At 40.1% G+C, this 20,435-nt stretch overlaps 1 protein-coding gene across 1 annotated transcript; it reads left to right on the forward strand.

Moving 5' to 3' along the window:
* The first annotated feature begins 16,693 nt into the window (after positions 1-16,693).
* On the forward strand, positions 16,694-17,374 carry LOC146883239 (uncharacterized). Its single transcript, XM_085667482.1, has one exon. It carries the CDS (start codon positions 16,694-16,696, stop codon positions 17,372-17,374), a length of 681 nt encoding a protein of 226 aa, XP_085523608.1.
* The last annotated feature ends 3,061 nt before the right edge of the window (positions 17,375-20,435 follow it).

A 20,435-nucleotide genomic window follows, 5' to 3' on the forward strand; every position in this document is an offset into this window, starting at 1 on the left:
TTGTGTTTTTTGTAGGTGGTGGTAGAGTGTATGGAAGAGCCGTAGACAAAGGATTATCTGGGATAACATTAAGCATGACAAGGTCTACAGTGGTGAAAGAAGTGTCAATGGATTCATACGGAAAAATATCCTCATGGAAGACAATATCACGACTAGTGAAGACTTGGTGAGTTTCAAGATCATATATCTTGTAAGCCTTTTGGCCAAGAGGATAACCAAGAAAAACACATTTTGGGCACGAGGAGCAAACTTATGAGAAACATGAACATTATTAGCATAAGCAAGACATCCAAAAACTTGAATGTGTGAATAAGAAGGGAGTTTACTATATAGGCGCTCAAAAGGTGTCTGACGTGATAGAAGAGGCGTAGGCAACCTGTTAATAATATGGACAATAGTGGAAACATATTCTACCCAAAAGTGTAAGGAAATATGAGCTTGAAAATGAAGAGTGTGTGCTGACTCAAGGATATGTCTATACTTACGCCTGACAACATATGTCTATGAAGAATAAGGCTGTGTAACATCAGGCAATTGATTCATTAAGAGAAGTTGACCACGAATAGCACTACAAGAGTCATTCAACCCTATAAGAAACTGCATGAATTTGCACATTTTATTGTCTGCTCCACAAGTGTAGGTTGCATTACTATAGGAACCTAACTCATCCCATAATTTCTTTAACTTCGTTTAATAGGTTGTAATTGTCATTTGATCTTGAGTTAAGCAAGCAATGTCTCTCCAATCTGAAAAATTTGTGGTGCATGACTTTAAGAGAAGCAATTTTGAGCATCTTCCCAAACTTCATGAGCAGTGTCATAGAAAATAATACTATCTACAATGTCAATTGTCAAAGATTTAAAGATTCAAGATAATACCATGTCGTTGCATTTTTTCCATGCTGCATATTATTCTTGTTTGTCTTTTGCAGAGGGTGCCTTGAGAGTTCCATCAACAAAACCCAATTTGGATTTTGCATTTAAAGAGATTACCATGGCTCACGCCAAGTCGAAAAATTGTCTCCAGCTAGAGGTTTTGAAACAAGGACCATTCGGCGATGGTCAGAATGATGGAGAGAATAAGAAATATTGAAATTTATTTCTTTTCCATCCTTAGCCATGAAAATAAGGATAGGAAAAAAATGAATGATGGAGCAGATGATCGTTATTGCTCTTGATACCATGTAAAGGAAGCAAATAAAAGAAGGAAGTCTCTATTACGTTTTATCGAAAGGAATAACATATATATATATATATATATATATATATATATATATATATATATATATATATATATATATATATATATATATATATATATATATATATATATATATATATGTATGTATATATATAAATATAAAGAGATAATATCTATAATTAATATATACAATCCAATTATTCCTATAGTAATGCAAAAACGTGCAAAATTATTCCTGTAATTCAGCTATTTTAATAATTAAAATATTTTCTCATGATTTAATTTCTAACAAAATAGATTAATTTTTTATATTTTAATCAAAATGAAATAATAGAATAGTTTTTTTTTTTTATTTAAATAGTAGTTTGTCAAACTTTGTTAAATACTTTTTATTAAAGTATATTATTATATCAATAATAATAATAATTCTAAATTATACTTTTTTAATTTTAAATTTCAATTTTATTTTAATATAATTTTCACTATTTATATCTAAATTTATATCATCTTTATCTTCAAGGGTAAAATGATAATCATCTAAATTTATCCATTAAAACATTTTTTAATATATCATACATATTACATCATAGATAAACTTTCATCTCAAATCTACTCAAATCATATCATCTTTCTCTCAATTCAAACAACCTTCTTTATTTCTTCATATTCATCTACTCACTCTCCTTCAAATCCTCTCTCAAATCCAAATACACTCTTAGAGAGCTGATATTTCCTACTAGTTTTAACCTTCATCTTTTTCTTTGAATTGGGACGAGAGTAGAAAAGGAATGAGAAAAAAAAAATGAAAAAGAAGAGTAAGTTATTTTAATTGAGGTCAAGAAAGTGAAGATAAGAAAAAATGAGCGAAAATTTTGTTTGATTATTCTAATAAAAAAACTAAATTAAATAAATAATATATAGTAAATTTATAAAAAACTTTTTATTTAATTTTGATAGAAATAAATATGTATTCAAATTTAAAAATAGTTAATTATGAAGAAACTAATTTATAAAATTTGTTAATGATATTGAAATTTCTTTTTGTTAACAATATTTGATAAAGTTACATAAATTGAAAAATTATTAACTTTTTAATACAATTTTATACTTATAGATAACTTTATTAACATTTAATTTACAAAGAAACAAAACCAAAATCATTAATATCAAACTAATGTTCAATTAAACGTAATCTTGTTTTAATTTAAATAAAAAAATCAGAATAATTAAAATTTTAAATTTTAATATAATATTTTTTATGTATCACATTCTTTTATTATATTTAATTTTCTTATTAGTTTTATGATATTTATTTTGTCTAAATTCAAAGTAAATATAAAATAACTTTTCTTGAAAATATTTTAATTTAATAAAAAATTTGTTAAACAGTTTAACAATTAATAATTTATAAAGAAAAAAAATCTTTGCTTAGTATTTTAAATTTAAATCATTTATATTTTTCAAATACATTTATATAGCACATAAATTTGACTTTGGTATTAAAACACTTTCCGTGAGAGTTTTGTTTTTATAAGAATGCATTAAATAATTATTGAAGAGATGTATAATTCATTATGTCTCCTGGCATAATAAATTATTTATAACCGTAATAATCTATTATACTACAAATTATACACTTTTCATATACGAGAATATAATTATAAGATATGCTTTGAATTAGCATTCGATTAAAAGTGAACTTTCATAAAAGTATGGGAACAGGGATACAAATGTTAGAAATATTAGTATAATTTAAAAACATAAAAATAAAATATTTTTGTTACAAATTTTTTAAGTTATATTAATTTTAGATATAAATCTTATTTATGATAAACGATTTTTTTAGGGTTAATTATGTTTTTCGTTCCTCAAGTATTGGACGTTTTTGGTTTTCGTTCCTCATTCAAAAGATGCGCTATTTAAGTCCCTCACGTTCTGAAACGCATGGAATTGGTCCTCATTTTTAAACACCGTTAGGTTTATTACAAAGTTGGCAGACGGAGTGCCACGTCAGGATCCCGTTTTTAACAGTGTTGAAGTTTTGATTGACACGTGGTAAATTAAGAAGTTGCGTTTTTATTACTAAGCACGTGGTAAAATAGTTTAAGTTCAAATGTTAGGGTTTAGGTTAAAATTAGAAAGAAGGGGCTTTTGGTGATGACGAGAAAAGGGATTGAAGAGATTGAGATGTGTTCGTGAAGGAGAATCATCGTAAGGGACAACGAAATTGCAATTTCAACGAAGAAGTTGAGAGATTTCAACGAAGAAGACAGTGTTGTCATCTACAACATTGCACTTTGTGGAAAGCAGGTTCGTTGTTCTTCCCTCTTCGAGTGTATAGGGTTTGATTTGGTTGTTTGTTGATTCTGTTCATGATTCGATTAATGTGGTCTGTGTGTTTATTTGAAATGTAGGGTTGGGAATGGGGTTCGATGTAGCTTTTCACCATATGGGTAGGTTCGAAAGAAATAAGGGACTGAAGTACGTTGGGGGTGAGATTCATGTTGTTAAGGGGATTGATCCGGATATTTGGTTGTTCTTTGAAGCATTGGGTATAGTGAAAGAGTTCAAGTACGGTGGTGATGTGAAGCTTTGGTGGAAGGGGTCAAAACAAAGTTTGTTAAACAACCTTAGACTGTTGAGTGATGATAAGGAAGCTATAGAGTTAGCTAACTTTGCAGAGGAGAGTAAAGAGGAAGTTGATATCTGTGTTCAACATGTTCCTAGTCACGCTGAAATAGTTCACTTCATTGGTGGAGTGGATGAAGTTGTCGCTGAAGAGGATGTGGTAGTTGAGGAGGCTGTGATTTGTGAAGAGGATGTGGTTAGGGAGGCAGAGGTGAATGATGAAGAGGACGTGGTTAGGGAGGCAAAGGTGAATGGTGAAGAGGATGTGGTTAGAGAGGTAGAGGTGAATGGTGAAAAGGATGTGGTTAGGGAGGCAGAGGTGAATGGTGAAAAGGATGTGGTTAGGGAGGCAGAGGTGAATGGTGAAAAGGATATGGTTAGGGAGACAGAGGTGAATGGTGAAGAGGATGTGGTTATGGAGGCAGAGGTGAATGGTGAAGAGGATGTGGTTAGGGAGACAGAGGTGAATGGTGAAGAGGATGTGGTTAGAGAGACAGAGCTGAATGGTGAAGAGGATGTGGTTAGGGAGGCAGGGGTGAATGGTGAAAAGGCTATGATTGGTGAAGATCATGTGGTTAGGGAGGCAGAAGTTAATGGTGAAGAGGAAGAAGATCCATCTAGAGATAGACTAGATGATAGTGAAGAAGAAAGGATGGCTGATGATGATGATGGATTTGGGATGGACAACAATTCAAGTCGTAGAAAGATTGTCCCTGTTTTGGAAAGGTGGAAAGAGTTTCAACGAAATTCAAGCAAAGTGAGAAATAAAAGAAATGTTAGTGAAGGGTCTTTTGTTACTAATGAAGAAATTGGAGATCATGAGATAAATGAGGAATACATGAGTGATGACTTAGATTCTGATGTGGACAGTGATGATGGTCTTCTTAATGTTAGAACAAAGTTTACAAAGTATAGACCGAAAGATATGAAGAAGGATTTCAAATTTAAATTGGGAATGGAATTTAGTTCTCTGAAAGATTTTAAATATGCACTAATGAAGCATAGTGTGTTAAATGGTAAAGAAGTAAAATTTTTCAAGAATGACCACAAAAGAGTGAGGTTGTTTGTAAGGGAAAATGTGGGTTTTTAATTATGGTGAGCAAGGTTGGAGGTAAGTAAACCTTTAGGGTGAAGACACTAGTGTGTGGTCATAAATGTGGACGTGTTTTTGGTAACAAAAATGTTAACACAGAATGGATTGCTCAGGTTTTAATAGACAGATTCATGAATGTTGGTTTAATGATAATGAATCAAATTATTGATGAAATCAAAAGGACATAAAGTGTTGGTATAACTGCTTGGAGGGTTGAAAAAGCAAAACAAATAGCAATGGACAGTTTGGTGGGGGATGGACAACGTCAGTACAGCTGTTTATTTGATTATGTTGGTGAATTGTTGAGAGTTAAAGCTGGAACTTTCAAGGTTAAGATCAACCAACCACAACCCACTTTGCCACTAAGATTTGGAAGTTTCTACATGTGCTTAGACGGTTGTAAGCAGGGGTTTGTGGCTGGGTGTAGACCCTTCATTGGTGTTGACGGTTACCACTTGAAGACAACCTATGGTGGTCAGTTATTGGAAGCAGTTGGTAGGGATCCCAATGACCAATACTTCCCATTAGCCTTTGTTGAAAACGAATGCAAGGAGACATGGAGATGGTTTTTGACACTGTTACTACACGATATTGGTGACATTGATAGTCATCGTTGGGTATTCATTTCATACCAACAAAAGGTAAAGCAAAAACATAATATTGTTTTTAACTGATTTAAAATTAATTGTCTAATTATGTCTAATTTGGTATTATATTTATTTGCAGGGATTTATGATTGTGTTTGATGAGATTTTAAATGGTGTTGAACATCATTTCTGTTTGAGGCACCTATACAACAACTTTAAGAAGAAATTTGGTGGTGGTGTAGTCATCAGGGACCTCATGATGGGGGCAGCAAAGGCTACTTTTTATGTAGGATCGGAAAAAAAGATGGGTGAGTTGAAAAATTTAAATCTTGATGCTTATAACTGGTTAATTGTCATTCCTACCAAATCATGGTGTAAACATGCATTCAGCATTTACCCTAAATGTGATGTGTTAATGAATAACTTTTCTGAGTCATTTAATAGCACCATTTTACTAGCTAGAGATAAACCAATCATTAGCATGATGGAATGGATTAGATCATACATAATGAGTAGGTTTGCAACACTTAGAGAGAAGTTGAATGCATATCTGGGAAATTTAATACCTAGACCCCAATAGCGGCTTGATAGGTGATGAAGGCATGACCACCTCCTTAGAAGCTCTCTCAAGAAGGATCACTAGAAGCATGTCTAGAGGGGAGTCTTCTATTCCATCACCTTTATCTTTGTTTTGCATTACTTTAGTTTGAATTCCCTAAGTTGGTTTCTAATTGATTTATTTTGGTTGACTTGTTGACTTTGATGCAAAGTTGACCTTTGACTAAGATTATATTAACTTAAACCAACATGCTAATCCTTGTTTGTCTTGTTTTGTAGGTAATTAAGAGAAAGTAGAGCATGGCTAGGTGGCACTTGGTGATTGGAGCACTTGGATGAAGTGGAAGAGAGAGGAAAGCAAAAAGCATAAAGCAAAAGCGAAAGTAGACATGTACCTTGTCTCCTTTTGCCTTTGTGGTTTATGCCTTAGAAGGTCACTTGGTCTGCTTCCTCTTTTGGCCTAGAATCCTCATGGGAATGCCTCCACCAATCATCTTCCTTCACTTGGCCAAGACTCACTCTCACATTAGGTTTAGGGTTTGCTAGTTAATCCTTTTTCATGTTTTTGTATTTGCTAAAGGACCCCTATGAACTCCTATTTAAAGGGTGCTCCTTGTCTTGTAAAAGGGTTGATCATTTTGTTTCTAAACTATTGTGTTTCAACCTTTAAATTTTCGTGAGCTCTCCTTCCTAGAAGTGAACTCACCTTTGCCTTATCTTGCTTGCAAGTGGCGGCACCATCACTCATCTCTAGGGCTTGGTTGGCTTAGATCCCCCCTATGAGTGGCGTGCTTCTTCCATGCTTCATCTTCTATGCTTTCCATTTTTAATGTTTCTTGTTTCATTTTGGTTCTTTAAGTGTTGTTAATGTTGTGTGAGTTTAAGCTTGAATCCAACTCTCTTCTTCCTTTCATGAGCTTGAGAAATGAACCTTCACATCTAGATAGCTTGCTATCTTAATGTCCAGTGGGAATTTTCAAAAAGCTTTCTTAAATAACTTCACCATATTCATAACTCTAAAAGGAAACAAGATAATCCTTCATCATTTGGTATCTAGAGCTTTGGTTGTCCTTGAATATGGTGTTTTCATGTTCTAACCTTGTCTTGTGTAGCTATCTTTGAATGGTCCACATAAAAACAGTGCTGGCAGCAACGTGTGCGTTTTTGAAAAGAAAACTGCAGCTAGCTCAGTGGTCCTAAAATAACGTTCTTTATATCAAAAGAAAGCTCTGTGAGTCTAGTTTCCAACAAAAAAAGAATTAATGCATTTGGAGTTCTGTGGAGAGAGTTATGATCAAATGAGTGAGCAAAGGTCAGAGCTGCCGAGAATACGAAAAACAACATTTTCAGGTTATGTTGTGGCAATTTTGGCTTCGGTTTTGTGACTCTTTTGCTCCTAAATGTGGTTGGATAACATGTCTTTTGATGCTTACTCTTTGAGCCTCAAATCCATGAGTTTAAATGCATGATAGCTATATGTTTGTGTCTTTGTGTATGTCATGTTGAGTCTTTAAATGTGTCTAACTTTTGCTTGAGTCTCTTGTTATATGCTTCTTTGAGTTTTCTTGTTTTTGTTTCTAAGTTTTTGAACTATTGCTTGAGATCTATGCCTTGTGTTGTTGTATGCTCCTTGAAATTGATTTTGACCTAATTTTAAGGAACTAAGTGTTCAAGACACCCTAAAACATCCTTCTCATCATTTTAAGTACCTAGTTCTGAAAAGAAAAAGTTTTCAAGACCAAAAACAGTTTGGCCGAGAGCTTTTACAATGCTTAGTGAATCCATTTGGCCATTTTTACTAGGTGTTATGCTACCAAAATTTATACTTGGATTTTGGGTGATATTGGCAAATTAGTTCCATGCTTTGACTTGGTTATGATCTTTCATGGTGTATGCATAATTTGAGGTATAATCTTGGCTTGTTCAAATGCTTTCCATAGAGTCCTTAAAAGTGCTTTTCATTGTTTTAGTCTTGTTCAAGTTTTGTCTTTAAAAACAAGTTTCCTTAGAAGTTAAACTTTCTTGTTTTTTTTAGCTTTTCTTGCTTGTCTTTAGGTAATCCTTGTTTTGTCTTAGTAGTTTTCTTTTCCTTGTCTTCCTAGAGTGTTGTGGCCGAGCCACTTGTTTGAGCTTTGAAAAGGTTTTCATCTCTTTAAGGGTGTTTTCACTTGTTTGGAAGGTTTTGAGTGCTAGCCTTGCTTGTGTGCTTTGGGAGTGTGATAAAAAACACTTGGGTGCTTGAGATGACCACACTTGGTCTTGGGTTTGGAATTTTTTGTTAGCTAACCTCTTCCTTGTCTCGGTTTTTGGTGAGTATTTGGTGTAGGAACATGAATATGGATCCAATCTTGGAGGTAGAAGAAGAGGAGTCGGTCTCACATTATTCCCCTCCCATGGTGACTCCTATGGCCCAAGAAAGTGAACAAATGACCCTTGCCAACATCTTACGTGAGATGGAAGTGAGTAGGAGAGAAACTTTTGACCAATTGAGGGCGGATAGGAGGCAAAGTGAGATCTTCCTACAAGAGCACATCAAAAGACTTGAGCTTAGGGAAGATGAGAGGAGAAGGAGGAGGTCCTCTTCCGAGGACTCTAGCCATGGTGGAAGAAGAAGAAGACACGGCTATGATGGTGGTGGAAGGCGCAATCAACTCCCACAAAGACAACCTCCACCAATCAAGATTCCAAAGTTCAAGGGGGAGAATGATCCAAACCTCTACATAGAGTGGGAGCAAAAAGTGGACCAAATCTTCAATATTCATTTAGTTAGTGATCAAGAATAAGTAGATTTAGTAGTTTTAGAATTTGAAGATTATGCCATGACATGGTGGCATCAATTGTGTATGGACAATATTAACCAAGAGCCACCCGCGGCCTCTTGGATGGACATTAAAACTTTGATGCGCGCTAGATTTGTTCCTTCCTACTATAGGAGGGAGACTCTTTTGAAGCTCCAAAGGCTTCAACAAGGGTCTATGTGTGTGAATGAATATTTTAAAATGATGGAGTCCATGCTTCTCAAAGTAGGACTCCAATTTGAAAGTGAAGAAGAAAAGGTAGCTAGATTTGTATGTGGTCTTAGAATAGAAGTTCAAGATGTAGTTGAGTTATATGAGTATTCCACTCTTGACAAAATTTTACACTTGGCCTTAAAAGTTGAAAGTCAATTGAAAAAGGAACAAGAGGCCAAGAGGAATACTTCATACAATGAATACTATTCTAGAACTTGGAAAGGAAAAGAAAGAAAGGATGAGAAACCACCTTCCAAAGACCACCCACCTAGGACTAATTCATCTAGAACCTCCCATGAAAGTGCAAACTCTTCTCAAAGTTCAAGAACTAGTTCCATAAAATGTTTTAAGTGTTTGGGCTATGGTCACATTGCTTCAAATTGCCCAACAAAGAGGAACATGATCTTGAACCCTAAAGGAGAGGTTGAAAGTGAACATTCTTCTCCCCCCTCCCCTAAAAGTTCTTCCTCCCACACTTCTTCCCAATCTTCAAGTAAGGATGAAATCAAACCTAATGAAGGAGGTTTGTTGGTGGTTAGGCGCATGCTAGGCCAAGTGCCTAAAGAATTTGAAAACCAAAGAGAAAATATTTTTCACTCAAGGTGCCAAATCAACAACAAAACTTGCTCCCTCATAATTGATAGTGGAAGTTGTGTTAATGTGGCTAGCACAAGGGTTGTGGACAAGCTTGGCTTGAAAACCATCCCTCATTAACTTCTCCCTCATAAGCTTTCTTGGCTCCCTCATAAGCTTTCTTGGCTTAGTGAGGAAGGTTGTAAGATCCGGGAAAATTAAATAGTTACTTAATTAATTATTTAATTAGGACGGGTAATGAGAATATTCAAAGTAATAAATGCGGAGAACTATGACATGGAAGAGTACTAGCTCAAGTGGTTGAGAGTACTTTATTGTGTGTGAGGACTTGGGTTCGAGTCCTATGTGTGCCACTTAGATGTTATTTAAATTGTGTGTTTTGTGTGTTTTTATATTGGATGCGTGTTGTCATGATAAATTCTTAAAATTGTAGGATTTATCATGAAATCTGGATTGGTTGAATGGTTTGGCTTTGGTTTGTTATGTGCATGGGTGTGGGTTCAAACCTTGTTGAGAACTAACTAACTTTTCTTTTTGCTAAATTTCATTAATATGAATATGAAGGGGTTTGAGAACCCTAGCAGCCAATGAATGGGCAATTCAGGGGGCTGGACGTAGCTTGAGAAGCGGCTTAATTAATCATTAAGCTTTATTTTACTTAAATTTTCGTTTAGTGGTAAAAAGGGGTAACTAGAGAGGTAGTTAGTAAAGGAAAGGAAGAGAATTATCAAGAGAAGGGGTATTGAGACAGGAGCGTGGGCGTTGGGTGGAGAACATCTGGTCTGGACGCATTACAGAGAGGAATTGGGAGGAAGAACGGTGTAAAGGGTACAAATCAAGAGAGGAGAAGGTTTTTACTTCAAAGCACACTCATCAATTCGTGTTTGGAGCAAGGAATCCAGGTAAGGGGAGTTGCTTCGCGTGCTATTATTCGTATTCATCTTATTATGTCTTGCGTAATCCTAAGTGCATGAATTCTCTGCCCGATGTGTACTGATTTTGCGTTTTTCTGGGTTCTGGCCAGAAACCGCCTGGCGTGCATGCATGTGCCCCCAGGCGGTTCATCAGTTTGTGTGTGGATTTGGTTCCTGATGGCTTAAACCGCCTAGCAGGGATGAATGTCCGCCAGGCGGTGCGACAGTATTGCATTTTTTGTTAGGTTTGCGTTTTATACGAGAGCGTTGGGATTTCTGATTGTGTCTGTATGCGTTGATAGTATGAGTTGGTTAGAATTGGGGTCTGGGAAAGTTGAGTATACTCATTTATAATTTAACATGGATAGGGTTGGATTATTGGTATGGGTGGAATCCGAGTTGAGTTAATTGGGTTCATAAGGTGGACGAAATTGAGGAGATTACGTCAATAGAAATTGGGACAGTAAATTAGATGAGATTTATTGGGTAATATAGTCTGCGAAAGGATGGCTTGAATTCTGGATAACTTGGCATATCACGGGTACCGCAACCTGGAGTTTCTCTGGGTTCTGATACACCGCCCGGCGGTGACCAGCTCGCCGCCAGGTGATAACGGGAATAGTGGCATATTTAATGTTGTTTCGGGCAGTTGTGAGGGAAGAGGCTAAGAGTGATATTGAAACTAAAGGAGGGCACTATAAGGAATAATGTACATAGGTAAGTGTGTATGGTAATGGAGAGTGGATGATGGGGTGATTACGCGACGAGTTCTTGATAGTTGTGTTGAGTAAAGGAAGAGAGTTGGATAGCATTGGCTGGAAAATTAGGAATGGGAAGTTTGGAATTCTGCCTAAATGTTGTTAAACAACTTTAATTATTGGTTATAAGCTTTAAGTGTTTGGGGACTTGTGAGTTTAAACATAAGTTATGTGATTAGGTGAGATTGTGTGGGATAAGATGCATGGTAGTGCAGCGTGGAATGAGTATAATGAGAGGAGATTTGATAATGTCCTGAAACTGTAGTATTTGATGGGGAATGGCGTGCCTTGTTAGTGTAGTGATGATTAACTGTGATAGAGGAGTGGAATAGAGTGTCAAATGCCTTTAGTTGGGTACATGGGCTATACATGGGAAGGTGTGGGATCGAAGAAATTATGGATTTTGATTAGAAAGTTGTGTTGTACGCTCTAGGACATCCTAGAATTTGCAGAGTTAACCATTTTGGGTGCCAAATCAGTAGCAGGTAATTACTGGTATGGCGCCTGGCGGTAAGGGAGTACTCCGCCAGGCGGCATTGGAAAAACAGTGGCGCTGGAAGAGCGCTAGCGCCTGGCGGTGAGCAGGTACCGCCAGGCGGTCTGGGCCTGTTTCGCCAGGCGGTGTTGGCTGGTGCGCCAGGCGGTGTTGGCTGGTGCGCCAGGCGGTCGTACGCCAGGTCACGAGTTGGTGTGTTGTTTTAATTGATAATGATGCTTTGCTTAGATCGGGAGATGCTGTGCCATGAGCGGGTAGGTTCATGGATGGTGTAACATGTGATGATATGAGCGGGGAGGTTCATATCAAGTTACTCTCACGTGGGGATACGAGCGGGGAGGTTCGTATGTTCCGTGCTCACGTTGAGAGATGCCACGTGCGGGGAGGTACGGGGGCTGGTGGATCACATGTGTTGGACTACAGGCGGGTAGGTCCGTAGAGCAGGACTACGAGCGGGGAGGTTCGTAGAGGCAGGACCACGAGCGGGCAGGTTCGTGTGAGCATCAGATTCCCGAGTCTAAGGCTAACCAATTGTATGATTTGAAGACTGTTAAGTCTTGGGGTTAGGGTCTTGGCCAAGATTTATAGATAATGATTTAGATGGGTAAATGATCTATCCTGTGATTATATGCTTATTATTTTATTTTCTCAGCTCACCCTTTCTGTTTGTGTGTGGCGATGATCGTGTAATTCGTTACACGGGAGCAGATGTTGATATAGGTGGTGCTGAGGATGCCCAGATGGCGGAGTGAGGGCTAGCATGGGAGTAGTGCTAGGGTTTTTGATAAAATTGTAATTCATGTTTTTAATACGAACTTTGATAGCTTGTAACCAGTTATGAACCAGTTATGAGTTTTGGCGCGATAACTTAATGAAATAAAATTTTCCCGCGTTGGGATTTTTATCGAGATGAATATTTAATGAAATTGTTTATTTTAATTATTTATTTTTAAGTAATATTCCCTAGGGATGTTACATTTGGTACCAGAGCAAACGTTTTGATGCTTTTGGGGCAAATTGGGGAGTGAACTGACGTTTGTGTGTGAAATTGATTGATGTGTGTTAGTTGCTAGAATTAATAGAGCATGATTTAATCTTTAGCTGTTTGATTTTAACAGCTGGAATATGTGGCGTGCACAGGCAATGGCAAACAGGAGGCGTAGAAACACTGCCGGAGCTGATGAGATTGCTAACGCAATCTACAGGATGGTGGATGCTATGCAGCCCGTGGCAGCGCCCCCGCGGGCTATGATCCCACCTGTCAGACCAGTGACCATGGAGGACTTCATGCGTCACAAACCGGCTAAGTTCACTGGGAAAGCCACCCCAGATGAGGCTGACGCATGGCTTCGTGAATGTGAGAAGATATTTCGGGTGATAGAGTGCACAGAGGCACAGAAGTTGAATTTTGCCACCTTCCTACTAGTGACTGAAGCTGAATACTGGTGGATGAGTATGCAGCAGCAGATGATAAATAGAGCTGAGGATGTGAATTGGGTTAACTTCAGGACGAGGTTCCTGGAGAAATATTTTCCTGACAGCGCTAAACATGAGCACGAGACGGAGTTTCTCACCCTGCAGCAGGGAAACTTGTCCGTGCAGGACTATGTGGAGAGGTTTGAGTACCTCTCAAGATTCTACTCTCAGACGGTGACGGAGGAGTGGCGCTGTAGAAAGTTTGAGGGCGGCCTCAAGCATGAACTGAGGCGTTTCATAGTGCCACTGAGGGTGCGAGAGTTCCCTATCTTGGTGGAGCAGGCCAAGAGTGTGGAGCAGCTGGAGAAGGGGCCCAGCCTGGTTAACCGTACACAGAGAAATAGTGCTGAGGGCAGATTCCAGAAGAAGCCCTACAGTAGACCCGCCGCGTCTTCATGGAAACCCAGGTGCTATAACTGCGGGGGTGAACATCTGCAGCGAAATTGTACTAGACCCGCCCACAGCGGAGGCAGTGGCATGAGCACTCGTAAGTGCTATGCCTGTGATCAGCCAGGACACTTTGCCGATAGGTGTCCTAATAGGAAGACTGCACCAGCATCACGACCTCAGCCATCCTCTTCAGACAGGCCGAGAGCCGCAGGCCGGGTTTTCGCCATGACCAGCACAGAGGCCACCCGGTCAGGTAACCTGATTCTGGACCATTGCTTGCTTTACGGTAACAGTGTGCTAGTGTTGTTTGATTCAGGAGCTTCGCACTCCTTCATATCCCATGATTGTGTGAAGAAATTGGGGTTGTCCACTCGTGACCTCGGATGCGAGTTGATAGTCTCGACACCCGCATCTGGACAGGTTTCAACGAACATAGCCTGTATTGGATGCTTGATGGAGGTGGAGGGCAGACGCTTCAAGGTGAATCTAGTCTGCTTGCCCTTGGAGGGATTGGAGGTTATACTGGGAATGGATTGGCTTTCTATCAACCACGTGGTGCTTGATTGTGGACGGCGCAGAATTGTGTTCCCAGAAACAGAGGGGATAGAGTTGGTGTCATCTGGAGAGGCAGTGAAAGAGATGGAGAAGGGGCCGACTTGTTTCGTGATAGTGGCCCAAGAGAAGAAAATGAGTACAGAAGAGCAGATCAGTAAGATACCGGTGGTGGACGAATATGCCGATGTATTTCCAGACGAGATACCCGAGTTACCACCCAGCCGGGATATAGATTTTTCAATTGATCTAATCCCTGGAGCGGGTCCAGTGTCGGCAGCGCCATATAGAATGGCACCGGCTGAGTTAGCAGAGTTGAAGAATCAAATAGAAGACCTGCTAGAAAAGAAATTCATCCGACCCAGCGCTTCACCGTGGGGAGCCCCGGTGCTATTAGTGAAGAAGAAAGACGGTAGTTCTCGGCTGTGCGTCGATTATCGTCAGTTGAACAAGTTGACGATAAAGAACAAGTACCCACTACCTAGAATCGACGATTTGCTTGATCAGCTCAGAGGGGCAGGAGTATTCTCCAAGATTGACTTGAGGTCTGGCTATCATCAGATCTTAGTCAAGCCAGAGGACGTCCAGAAGACAGCCTTTAGATCGAGGTATGGACATTACGAGTATGTCGTGATGCCTTTTGGAGTGACGAACGCCCCAGCTGTCTTCATGGATTATATGAACCGCATCTTTAGACCGTATCTGGACAAATTCGTGGTGGTGTTTATAGATGACATACTCATCTACTCACGGACTAAAGAGGAGCATGCTGATCATCTAAGAACTGTGCTGGAGGTATTGAGGGAGCATCAGCTGTACGGTAAATTGTCCAAGTGTGAATTTTGGTTGGACGAGGTGCAGTTTCTGGGGCACGTAATTTCTTCACGGGGTATATCAGTGGACCCGAGTAAGATTGAGACAGTGTTGAAGTGGGAGAGACCTCAGACTGTAACAGAGGTCAGAAGTTTCTTGGGGTTGGCTGGGTACTACAGGAGGTTCGTGGAAGGGTTTTCTAAAATGGTGAGCCCATTAACTCAGCTCACTAGGAAGGATCAACCCTTCTCATGGACTGATAAATGTGACGAATGCTTTGAATAGATGAAAAGGAGGTTGACTACCGCTCCGATTCTGATTATTCCAGATACCAGCAAGATGTTTGAGGTATACTGTGATGCATCCTACCAGGGTTTGGGTTGTGTACTAATGCAGGAGAAGAGGCCGGTAGCTTATGCCTCTAGACAGTTGAAGGTGCACGAGAAAAACTACCATACCCACGATCTAGAGTTGGCTGCTGTAGTGTTCGCTCTTAAGACATGGAGACACTATTTGTATGGCTCCCAATTTCAGGTATTCAGTGATCATAAAAGCCTGAAATATCTATTCGATCAGAAGGAGCTAAATATGAGACAGCGGCGCTGGATGGAATATCTCAAGGATTACGATTTCGAGTTGCTTTACCACCCTGGTAAAGCTAATGTGGTTGCGGATGCCTTGAGTCAGAAACGGATGCACATCTCAGTTATGATGGTGAAGGAGTTGGAGTTAATTGAGAAGCTCCGGGATATGAATCTGGGTATGCAGTTGAGTGAGGATTGCATCAAATGTGGAATGCTTACACTGACTAGTGATGTACTGGGAGTTATCAGGGATTGACAGAAAGATGATGTTGAGCTACAGCAATTTGTGAGTTGGATAGGGACTGAGAAGGGGAAAGACTACCGGATTGGGACAGATGGTATTCTGAGGTTCAGAGATCAAATCTGTGTGCCTGGAGATTGGAGGTTGAGGAAACAGATTCTAGAGGAGGGCCATAAAAGCCATCTTAGCATACATCCAGGTATGACTAAGATGTATCACGACTTGAAACAGTCCTTCTGGTGGAATGGGATGAAGACTGACATTGCAGACTTTGTGGCCTCATGCTTGGTATGCCAGAAGGCCAAGATTGAACATCAGCGACCAGGGGGTACACTGGAGTCATTGGATATTCCTCAGTGGAAATGGGATAGTGTTGCCATGGACTTCGTCACTCACTTGCCGAAGTCTGTGAAGGGGCACGACTCAATCTGGGTAATAGTAGACAAATTGACAAAGTGTGCTCACTTCCTCGCGATTAATCAGAAGTGGTCAATGGACAGATTGGCGGAGTTGTATGTGAGAGAAGTGGTCAGATTGCATGGTGTGCCGGCCAGCATAGTGTCAGATAGAGACCCGAGATTCACATCTCGTTTCTGGCAGTCATTACAGGCAGCGTTGGGGACACAGTTGAGGATGAGTTCTGCCTACCATCCTCAAACTGATGGTCAGTCGGAGCGTACCATTCAGTCTTTGGAGGATCTGTTGAGGGCTTGCGTGTTAGACCATATGGGTAGTTGGAGTGAGATGCTTCCCTTAGTGGAGTTCACATACAACAACAGCTATCACGCCAGCATCGGTATGGCTCCATATGAGGCGTTGTATGGGCGGCGGTGTAGGACGCCACTGTGTTGGAACCAGGATGGGGAATCATTGGTGTTGGGTCCTGAGTTTTTACAGCAAACCTCTGAGAAGGTTAGGGCGATCCAGGAGAGAATGAGGGCTACACAGAGCAGACAAAAGTCCTATGCAGACAAGAGGAGGCAACCTCTAGAGTTCGAGGCTGGGGATCATGTGTTCCTCAGGGTGACCCCAACGGCTGGTATTGGGAGGGCCATCAAATCGAGGAAGTTAACCCCGAGGTTTGTTGGGCCTTATCAGATTCTGAGGAGAATTGGGGTTGCAGCTTATGAGATAGCCCTGCCACCACACCTGACGAATCTGCATAACGTGTTCCATGTCTCCCAGCTGAGGAAATATGTTGCAGATCCGTCGCACGTACTGGAGTCAGATGATATTCAGATCCGGGAGGATTTGACGGTGAGCACTGGACCAGTGCGAATTCTGGATTCACAGGTGAAGCAGCTGCGAGGGAAGGAGATTAAGACTGTGAAAGTGCTGTGGGATGAGGCTACCCAGGAGATGACCTGGGAGATGGAGGATCGCATGAAGCAATCCTATCCGTACTTATTCCCTGGTAAGTTTATTTTCGAGGACGAAAATCTTAAAAGGGGGGTGTATTGTAAGATCCGGGAAAATTAAATAGTTACTTAATTAATTATTTAATTAGGACGGGTAATGAGAATATTCAAAGTAATAAATGCGGAGAATTATGACATGGAAGAGTACTAGCTCAAGTGGTTGAGAGTACTTTATTGTGTGTGAGGACTTGGGTTCGAGTCCTATGTGTGCCACTTGGATGTTATTTAAATTGTGTGTTTTTGTGTGTTTTTATATTGGATGCGTGTTGTCATGATAAATTCTTAAAATTGTAGGATTTATCATGAAATCTGGATTGGTTGAATGGTTTGGCTTTGGTTTGTTATGTGCATGGGTGTGGGTTCAAACCTTGTTGAGAACTAACTTACTTTTCTTTTTGCTAAATTTCATTAATATGAATATGAAGGGGTTTGAGAACCCTAGCAGCCAATGAATGGGCAATTCAGGGGGCTGGACGTAGCTTGAGAAGCGGCTTAATTAATCATTAAGCTTTATTTTACTTAAATTTTCGTTTAGTTGTAAAAAGGGGTAATTAGAGAGGTAGTTAGTAAAGGAAAGGAAGAGAATTATCAAGAGGAGGGGTATTGAGACAGGAGCGTGGGCGTTGGGTGGAGAACATCTGGTCTGGACGCATTACAGAGAGGAATTGGGAGGAAGAACGGTGTAAAGGGTACAAATCAAGAGAGGAGAAGGTTTTTACTTCAAAGCACACTCATCAATTCGTGTTTGGAGCAAGGAATCCAGGTAAGGGGAGTTGCTTCGCGTGCTATTATTCGTATTCATCTTATTATGTCTTGCGTAATCCTAAGTGCATGAATTCTCTGCCTGGTGTGTACTGATTTTGCATTTTTCTGGGTTCTGCCCAGAAACCGCCTGGCGGGCATGCATGTGCCCCCAGGCGGTTCATCAGTTTGTGTGTGGATTTGGTTCCTGATGGCTTAAACCGCCTGGCAGGGATGAATGTCCGCCAGGCGGTGCGACAGTATTGCATTTTTTGTTAGGTTTGCGTTTTATACGAGAGCGTTGGGATTTCTGATTGTGTCTGTATGCGTTGATAGTATGAGTTGGTTAGAATTGGGGTCTGGGAAAGTTGAGTATACTCATTTATAATTTAACATGGATAGGGTTGGATTATTGGTATGGGTGGAATCCGAGTTGAGTTAATTGGGTTCATAAGGTGGACGAAATTGAGGAGATTACGTCAATAGAAATTGGGACAGTAAATTAGATGAGATTTATTGGGTAATATAGTCTGCGAAAGGATGGCTTGAATTCTGGATAACTTGGCATATCACGGGTACCGCAACCTAGAGTTTCTCTGGGTTCTAATACACCGCCCGGCGGTGACCAGCTCGCCGCCAGGTGATAACGGGAATAGTGGCATATTTAATGTTGTTTCGGGCAGTTGTGAGGGAAGAGGCTAAGAGTGATATTGAAACTAAAGGAGGGCACTATAAGGAATAATGTACATAGGTAAGTGTGTATGGTAATGGAGAGTGGATGATGGGGTGATTACGCGACGAGTTCTTGATAGTTGTGTTGAGTAAAGGAAGAGAGTTGGATAGCATTGGCTGGAAAATTAGGAATGGGAAGTTTGGAATTTTGCCTAAATGTTGTTAAACAACTTTAATTATTGGTTATAAGCTTTAAGTGTTTGGGGACTTGTGAGTTTAAACATAAGTTATGTGATTAGGTGAGATTGTGTGGGATAAGATGCATGGTAGTGCAGCGTGGAATGAGTATAATGAGAGGAGATTTGATAATGTCCTGAAACTGTAGTATTTGATGGGGAATGGCGTGCCTTGTTAGTGTAGTGATGATTAACTGTGATAGAGGAGTGGAATAGAGTGTCAAATGCCTTTAGTTGGGTACATGGGCTATACATGGGAAGGTGTGGGATCGAAGAAATTATGGATTTTGATTAGAAAGTTGTGTTGTACGCTCTAGGACATCCTAGAATTTGCAGAGTTAACCATTTTGGGTGCCAAATCAGTAGCAGGTAATTACTGGTATGGCGCCTGGCGGTAAGGGAGTACTCCGCCAGGCGGCATTGGAAAAACAGTGGCGCTGGAAGAGCGCTAGCGCCTGGTGGTGAGCAGGTACCGCCAGGCGGTCTGGGCCTGTTTCGCCAGGCGGTGTTGGCTGGTGCGCCAGGCGGTCGTACGCCAGGTCACGAGTTGGTGTGTTGTTTTAATTGATAATGATGCTTTGCTTAGATCGGGAGATGCTGTGCCATGAGCGGGTAGGTTCATGGATGGTGTAACATGTGATGATATGAGCGGGGAGGTTCATATCAAGTTACTCTCACGTGGGGATACGAGCGGGGAGGTTCGTATGTTCCGTGCTCACGTTGAGAGATGCCACGTGCGGGGAGGTACGGGGGCTGGTGGATCACATGTGTTGGACTACGGGCGGGTAGGTCCGTAGAGCAGGACTACGAGCGGGGAGGTTCGTAGAGGCAGGACCACGAGCGGGCAGGTTCGTGTGAGCATCAGATTCCCGAGTCTAAGGCTAACCAATTGTATGATTTGAAGACTGTTAAGTCTTGGGGTTAGGGTCTTGGCCAAGATTTATAGATAATGATTTAGATGGGTAAATGATCTATCTTGTGATTATATGCTTATTATTTTATTTTCTCAGCTCACCCTTTCTGTTTGTGTGTGGCGATGATCGTGTAATTCGTTACACGGGAGCAGATGTTGATACAGGTGGTGCTGAGGATGCCCAGATGGCGGAGTGAGGGCTAGCATGGGAGTAGTGCTAGGGTTTTTGATAAAATTGTAATTCATGTTTTTAATACGAACTTTGATAGCTTGTAACCAGTTATGAACCAGTTATGAGTTTTGGCGCGATAACTTAATGAAATAAAATTTTCCCGCGTTGGGATTTTAATCGAGATGAATATTTAATGAAATTGTTTATTTTAATTATTTATTTTTAAGTAATATTCCCTAGGGATGTTACAAAGGTGAGATTAAAGTGGACAAACAAGTCCTTATTAACTTCTCCATTGGAAACTACAAAGATGAGGTATTATGTGACTTAGTGCCCATGGAAGCAACCCACATTTTATTAGGAAGGCCATGGTAATTTGATAGGAAAG

Source organism: Vigna unguiculata, chromosome 10, assembly GCF_037176805.1.
Source record: "Vigna unguiculata cultivar grain cowpea cultivar isolate G323 ecotype 2 chromosome 10, ASM3717680v1, whole genome shotgun sequence".
Taxonomy (NCBI): domain Eukaryota; kingdom Viridiplantae; phylum Streptophyta; class Magnoliopsida; order Fabales; family Fabaceae; genus Vigna; species Vigna unguiculata.

Bases quoted from the DNA above. Each gene is read 5' to 3' on its own strand.
- LOC146883239 (XM_085667482.1), top strand. From the start codon at position 16,694: ATGGCTCCATATGAGGCGTTGTATGGGCGGCGGTGTAGGACGCCACTG.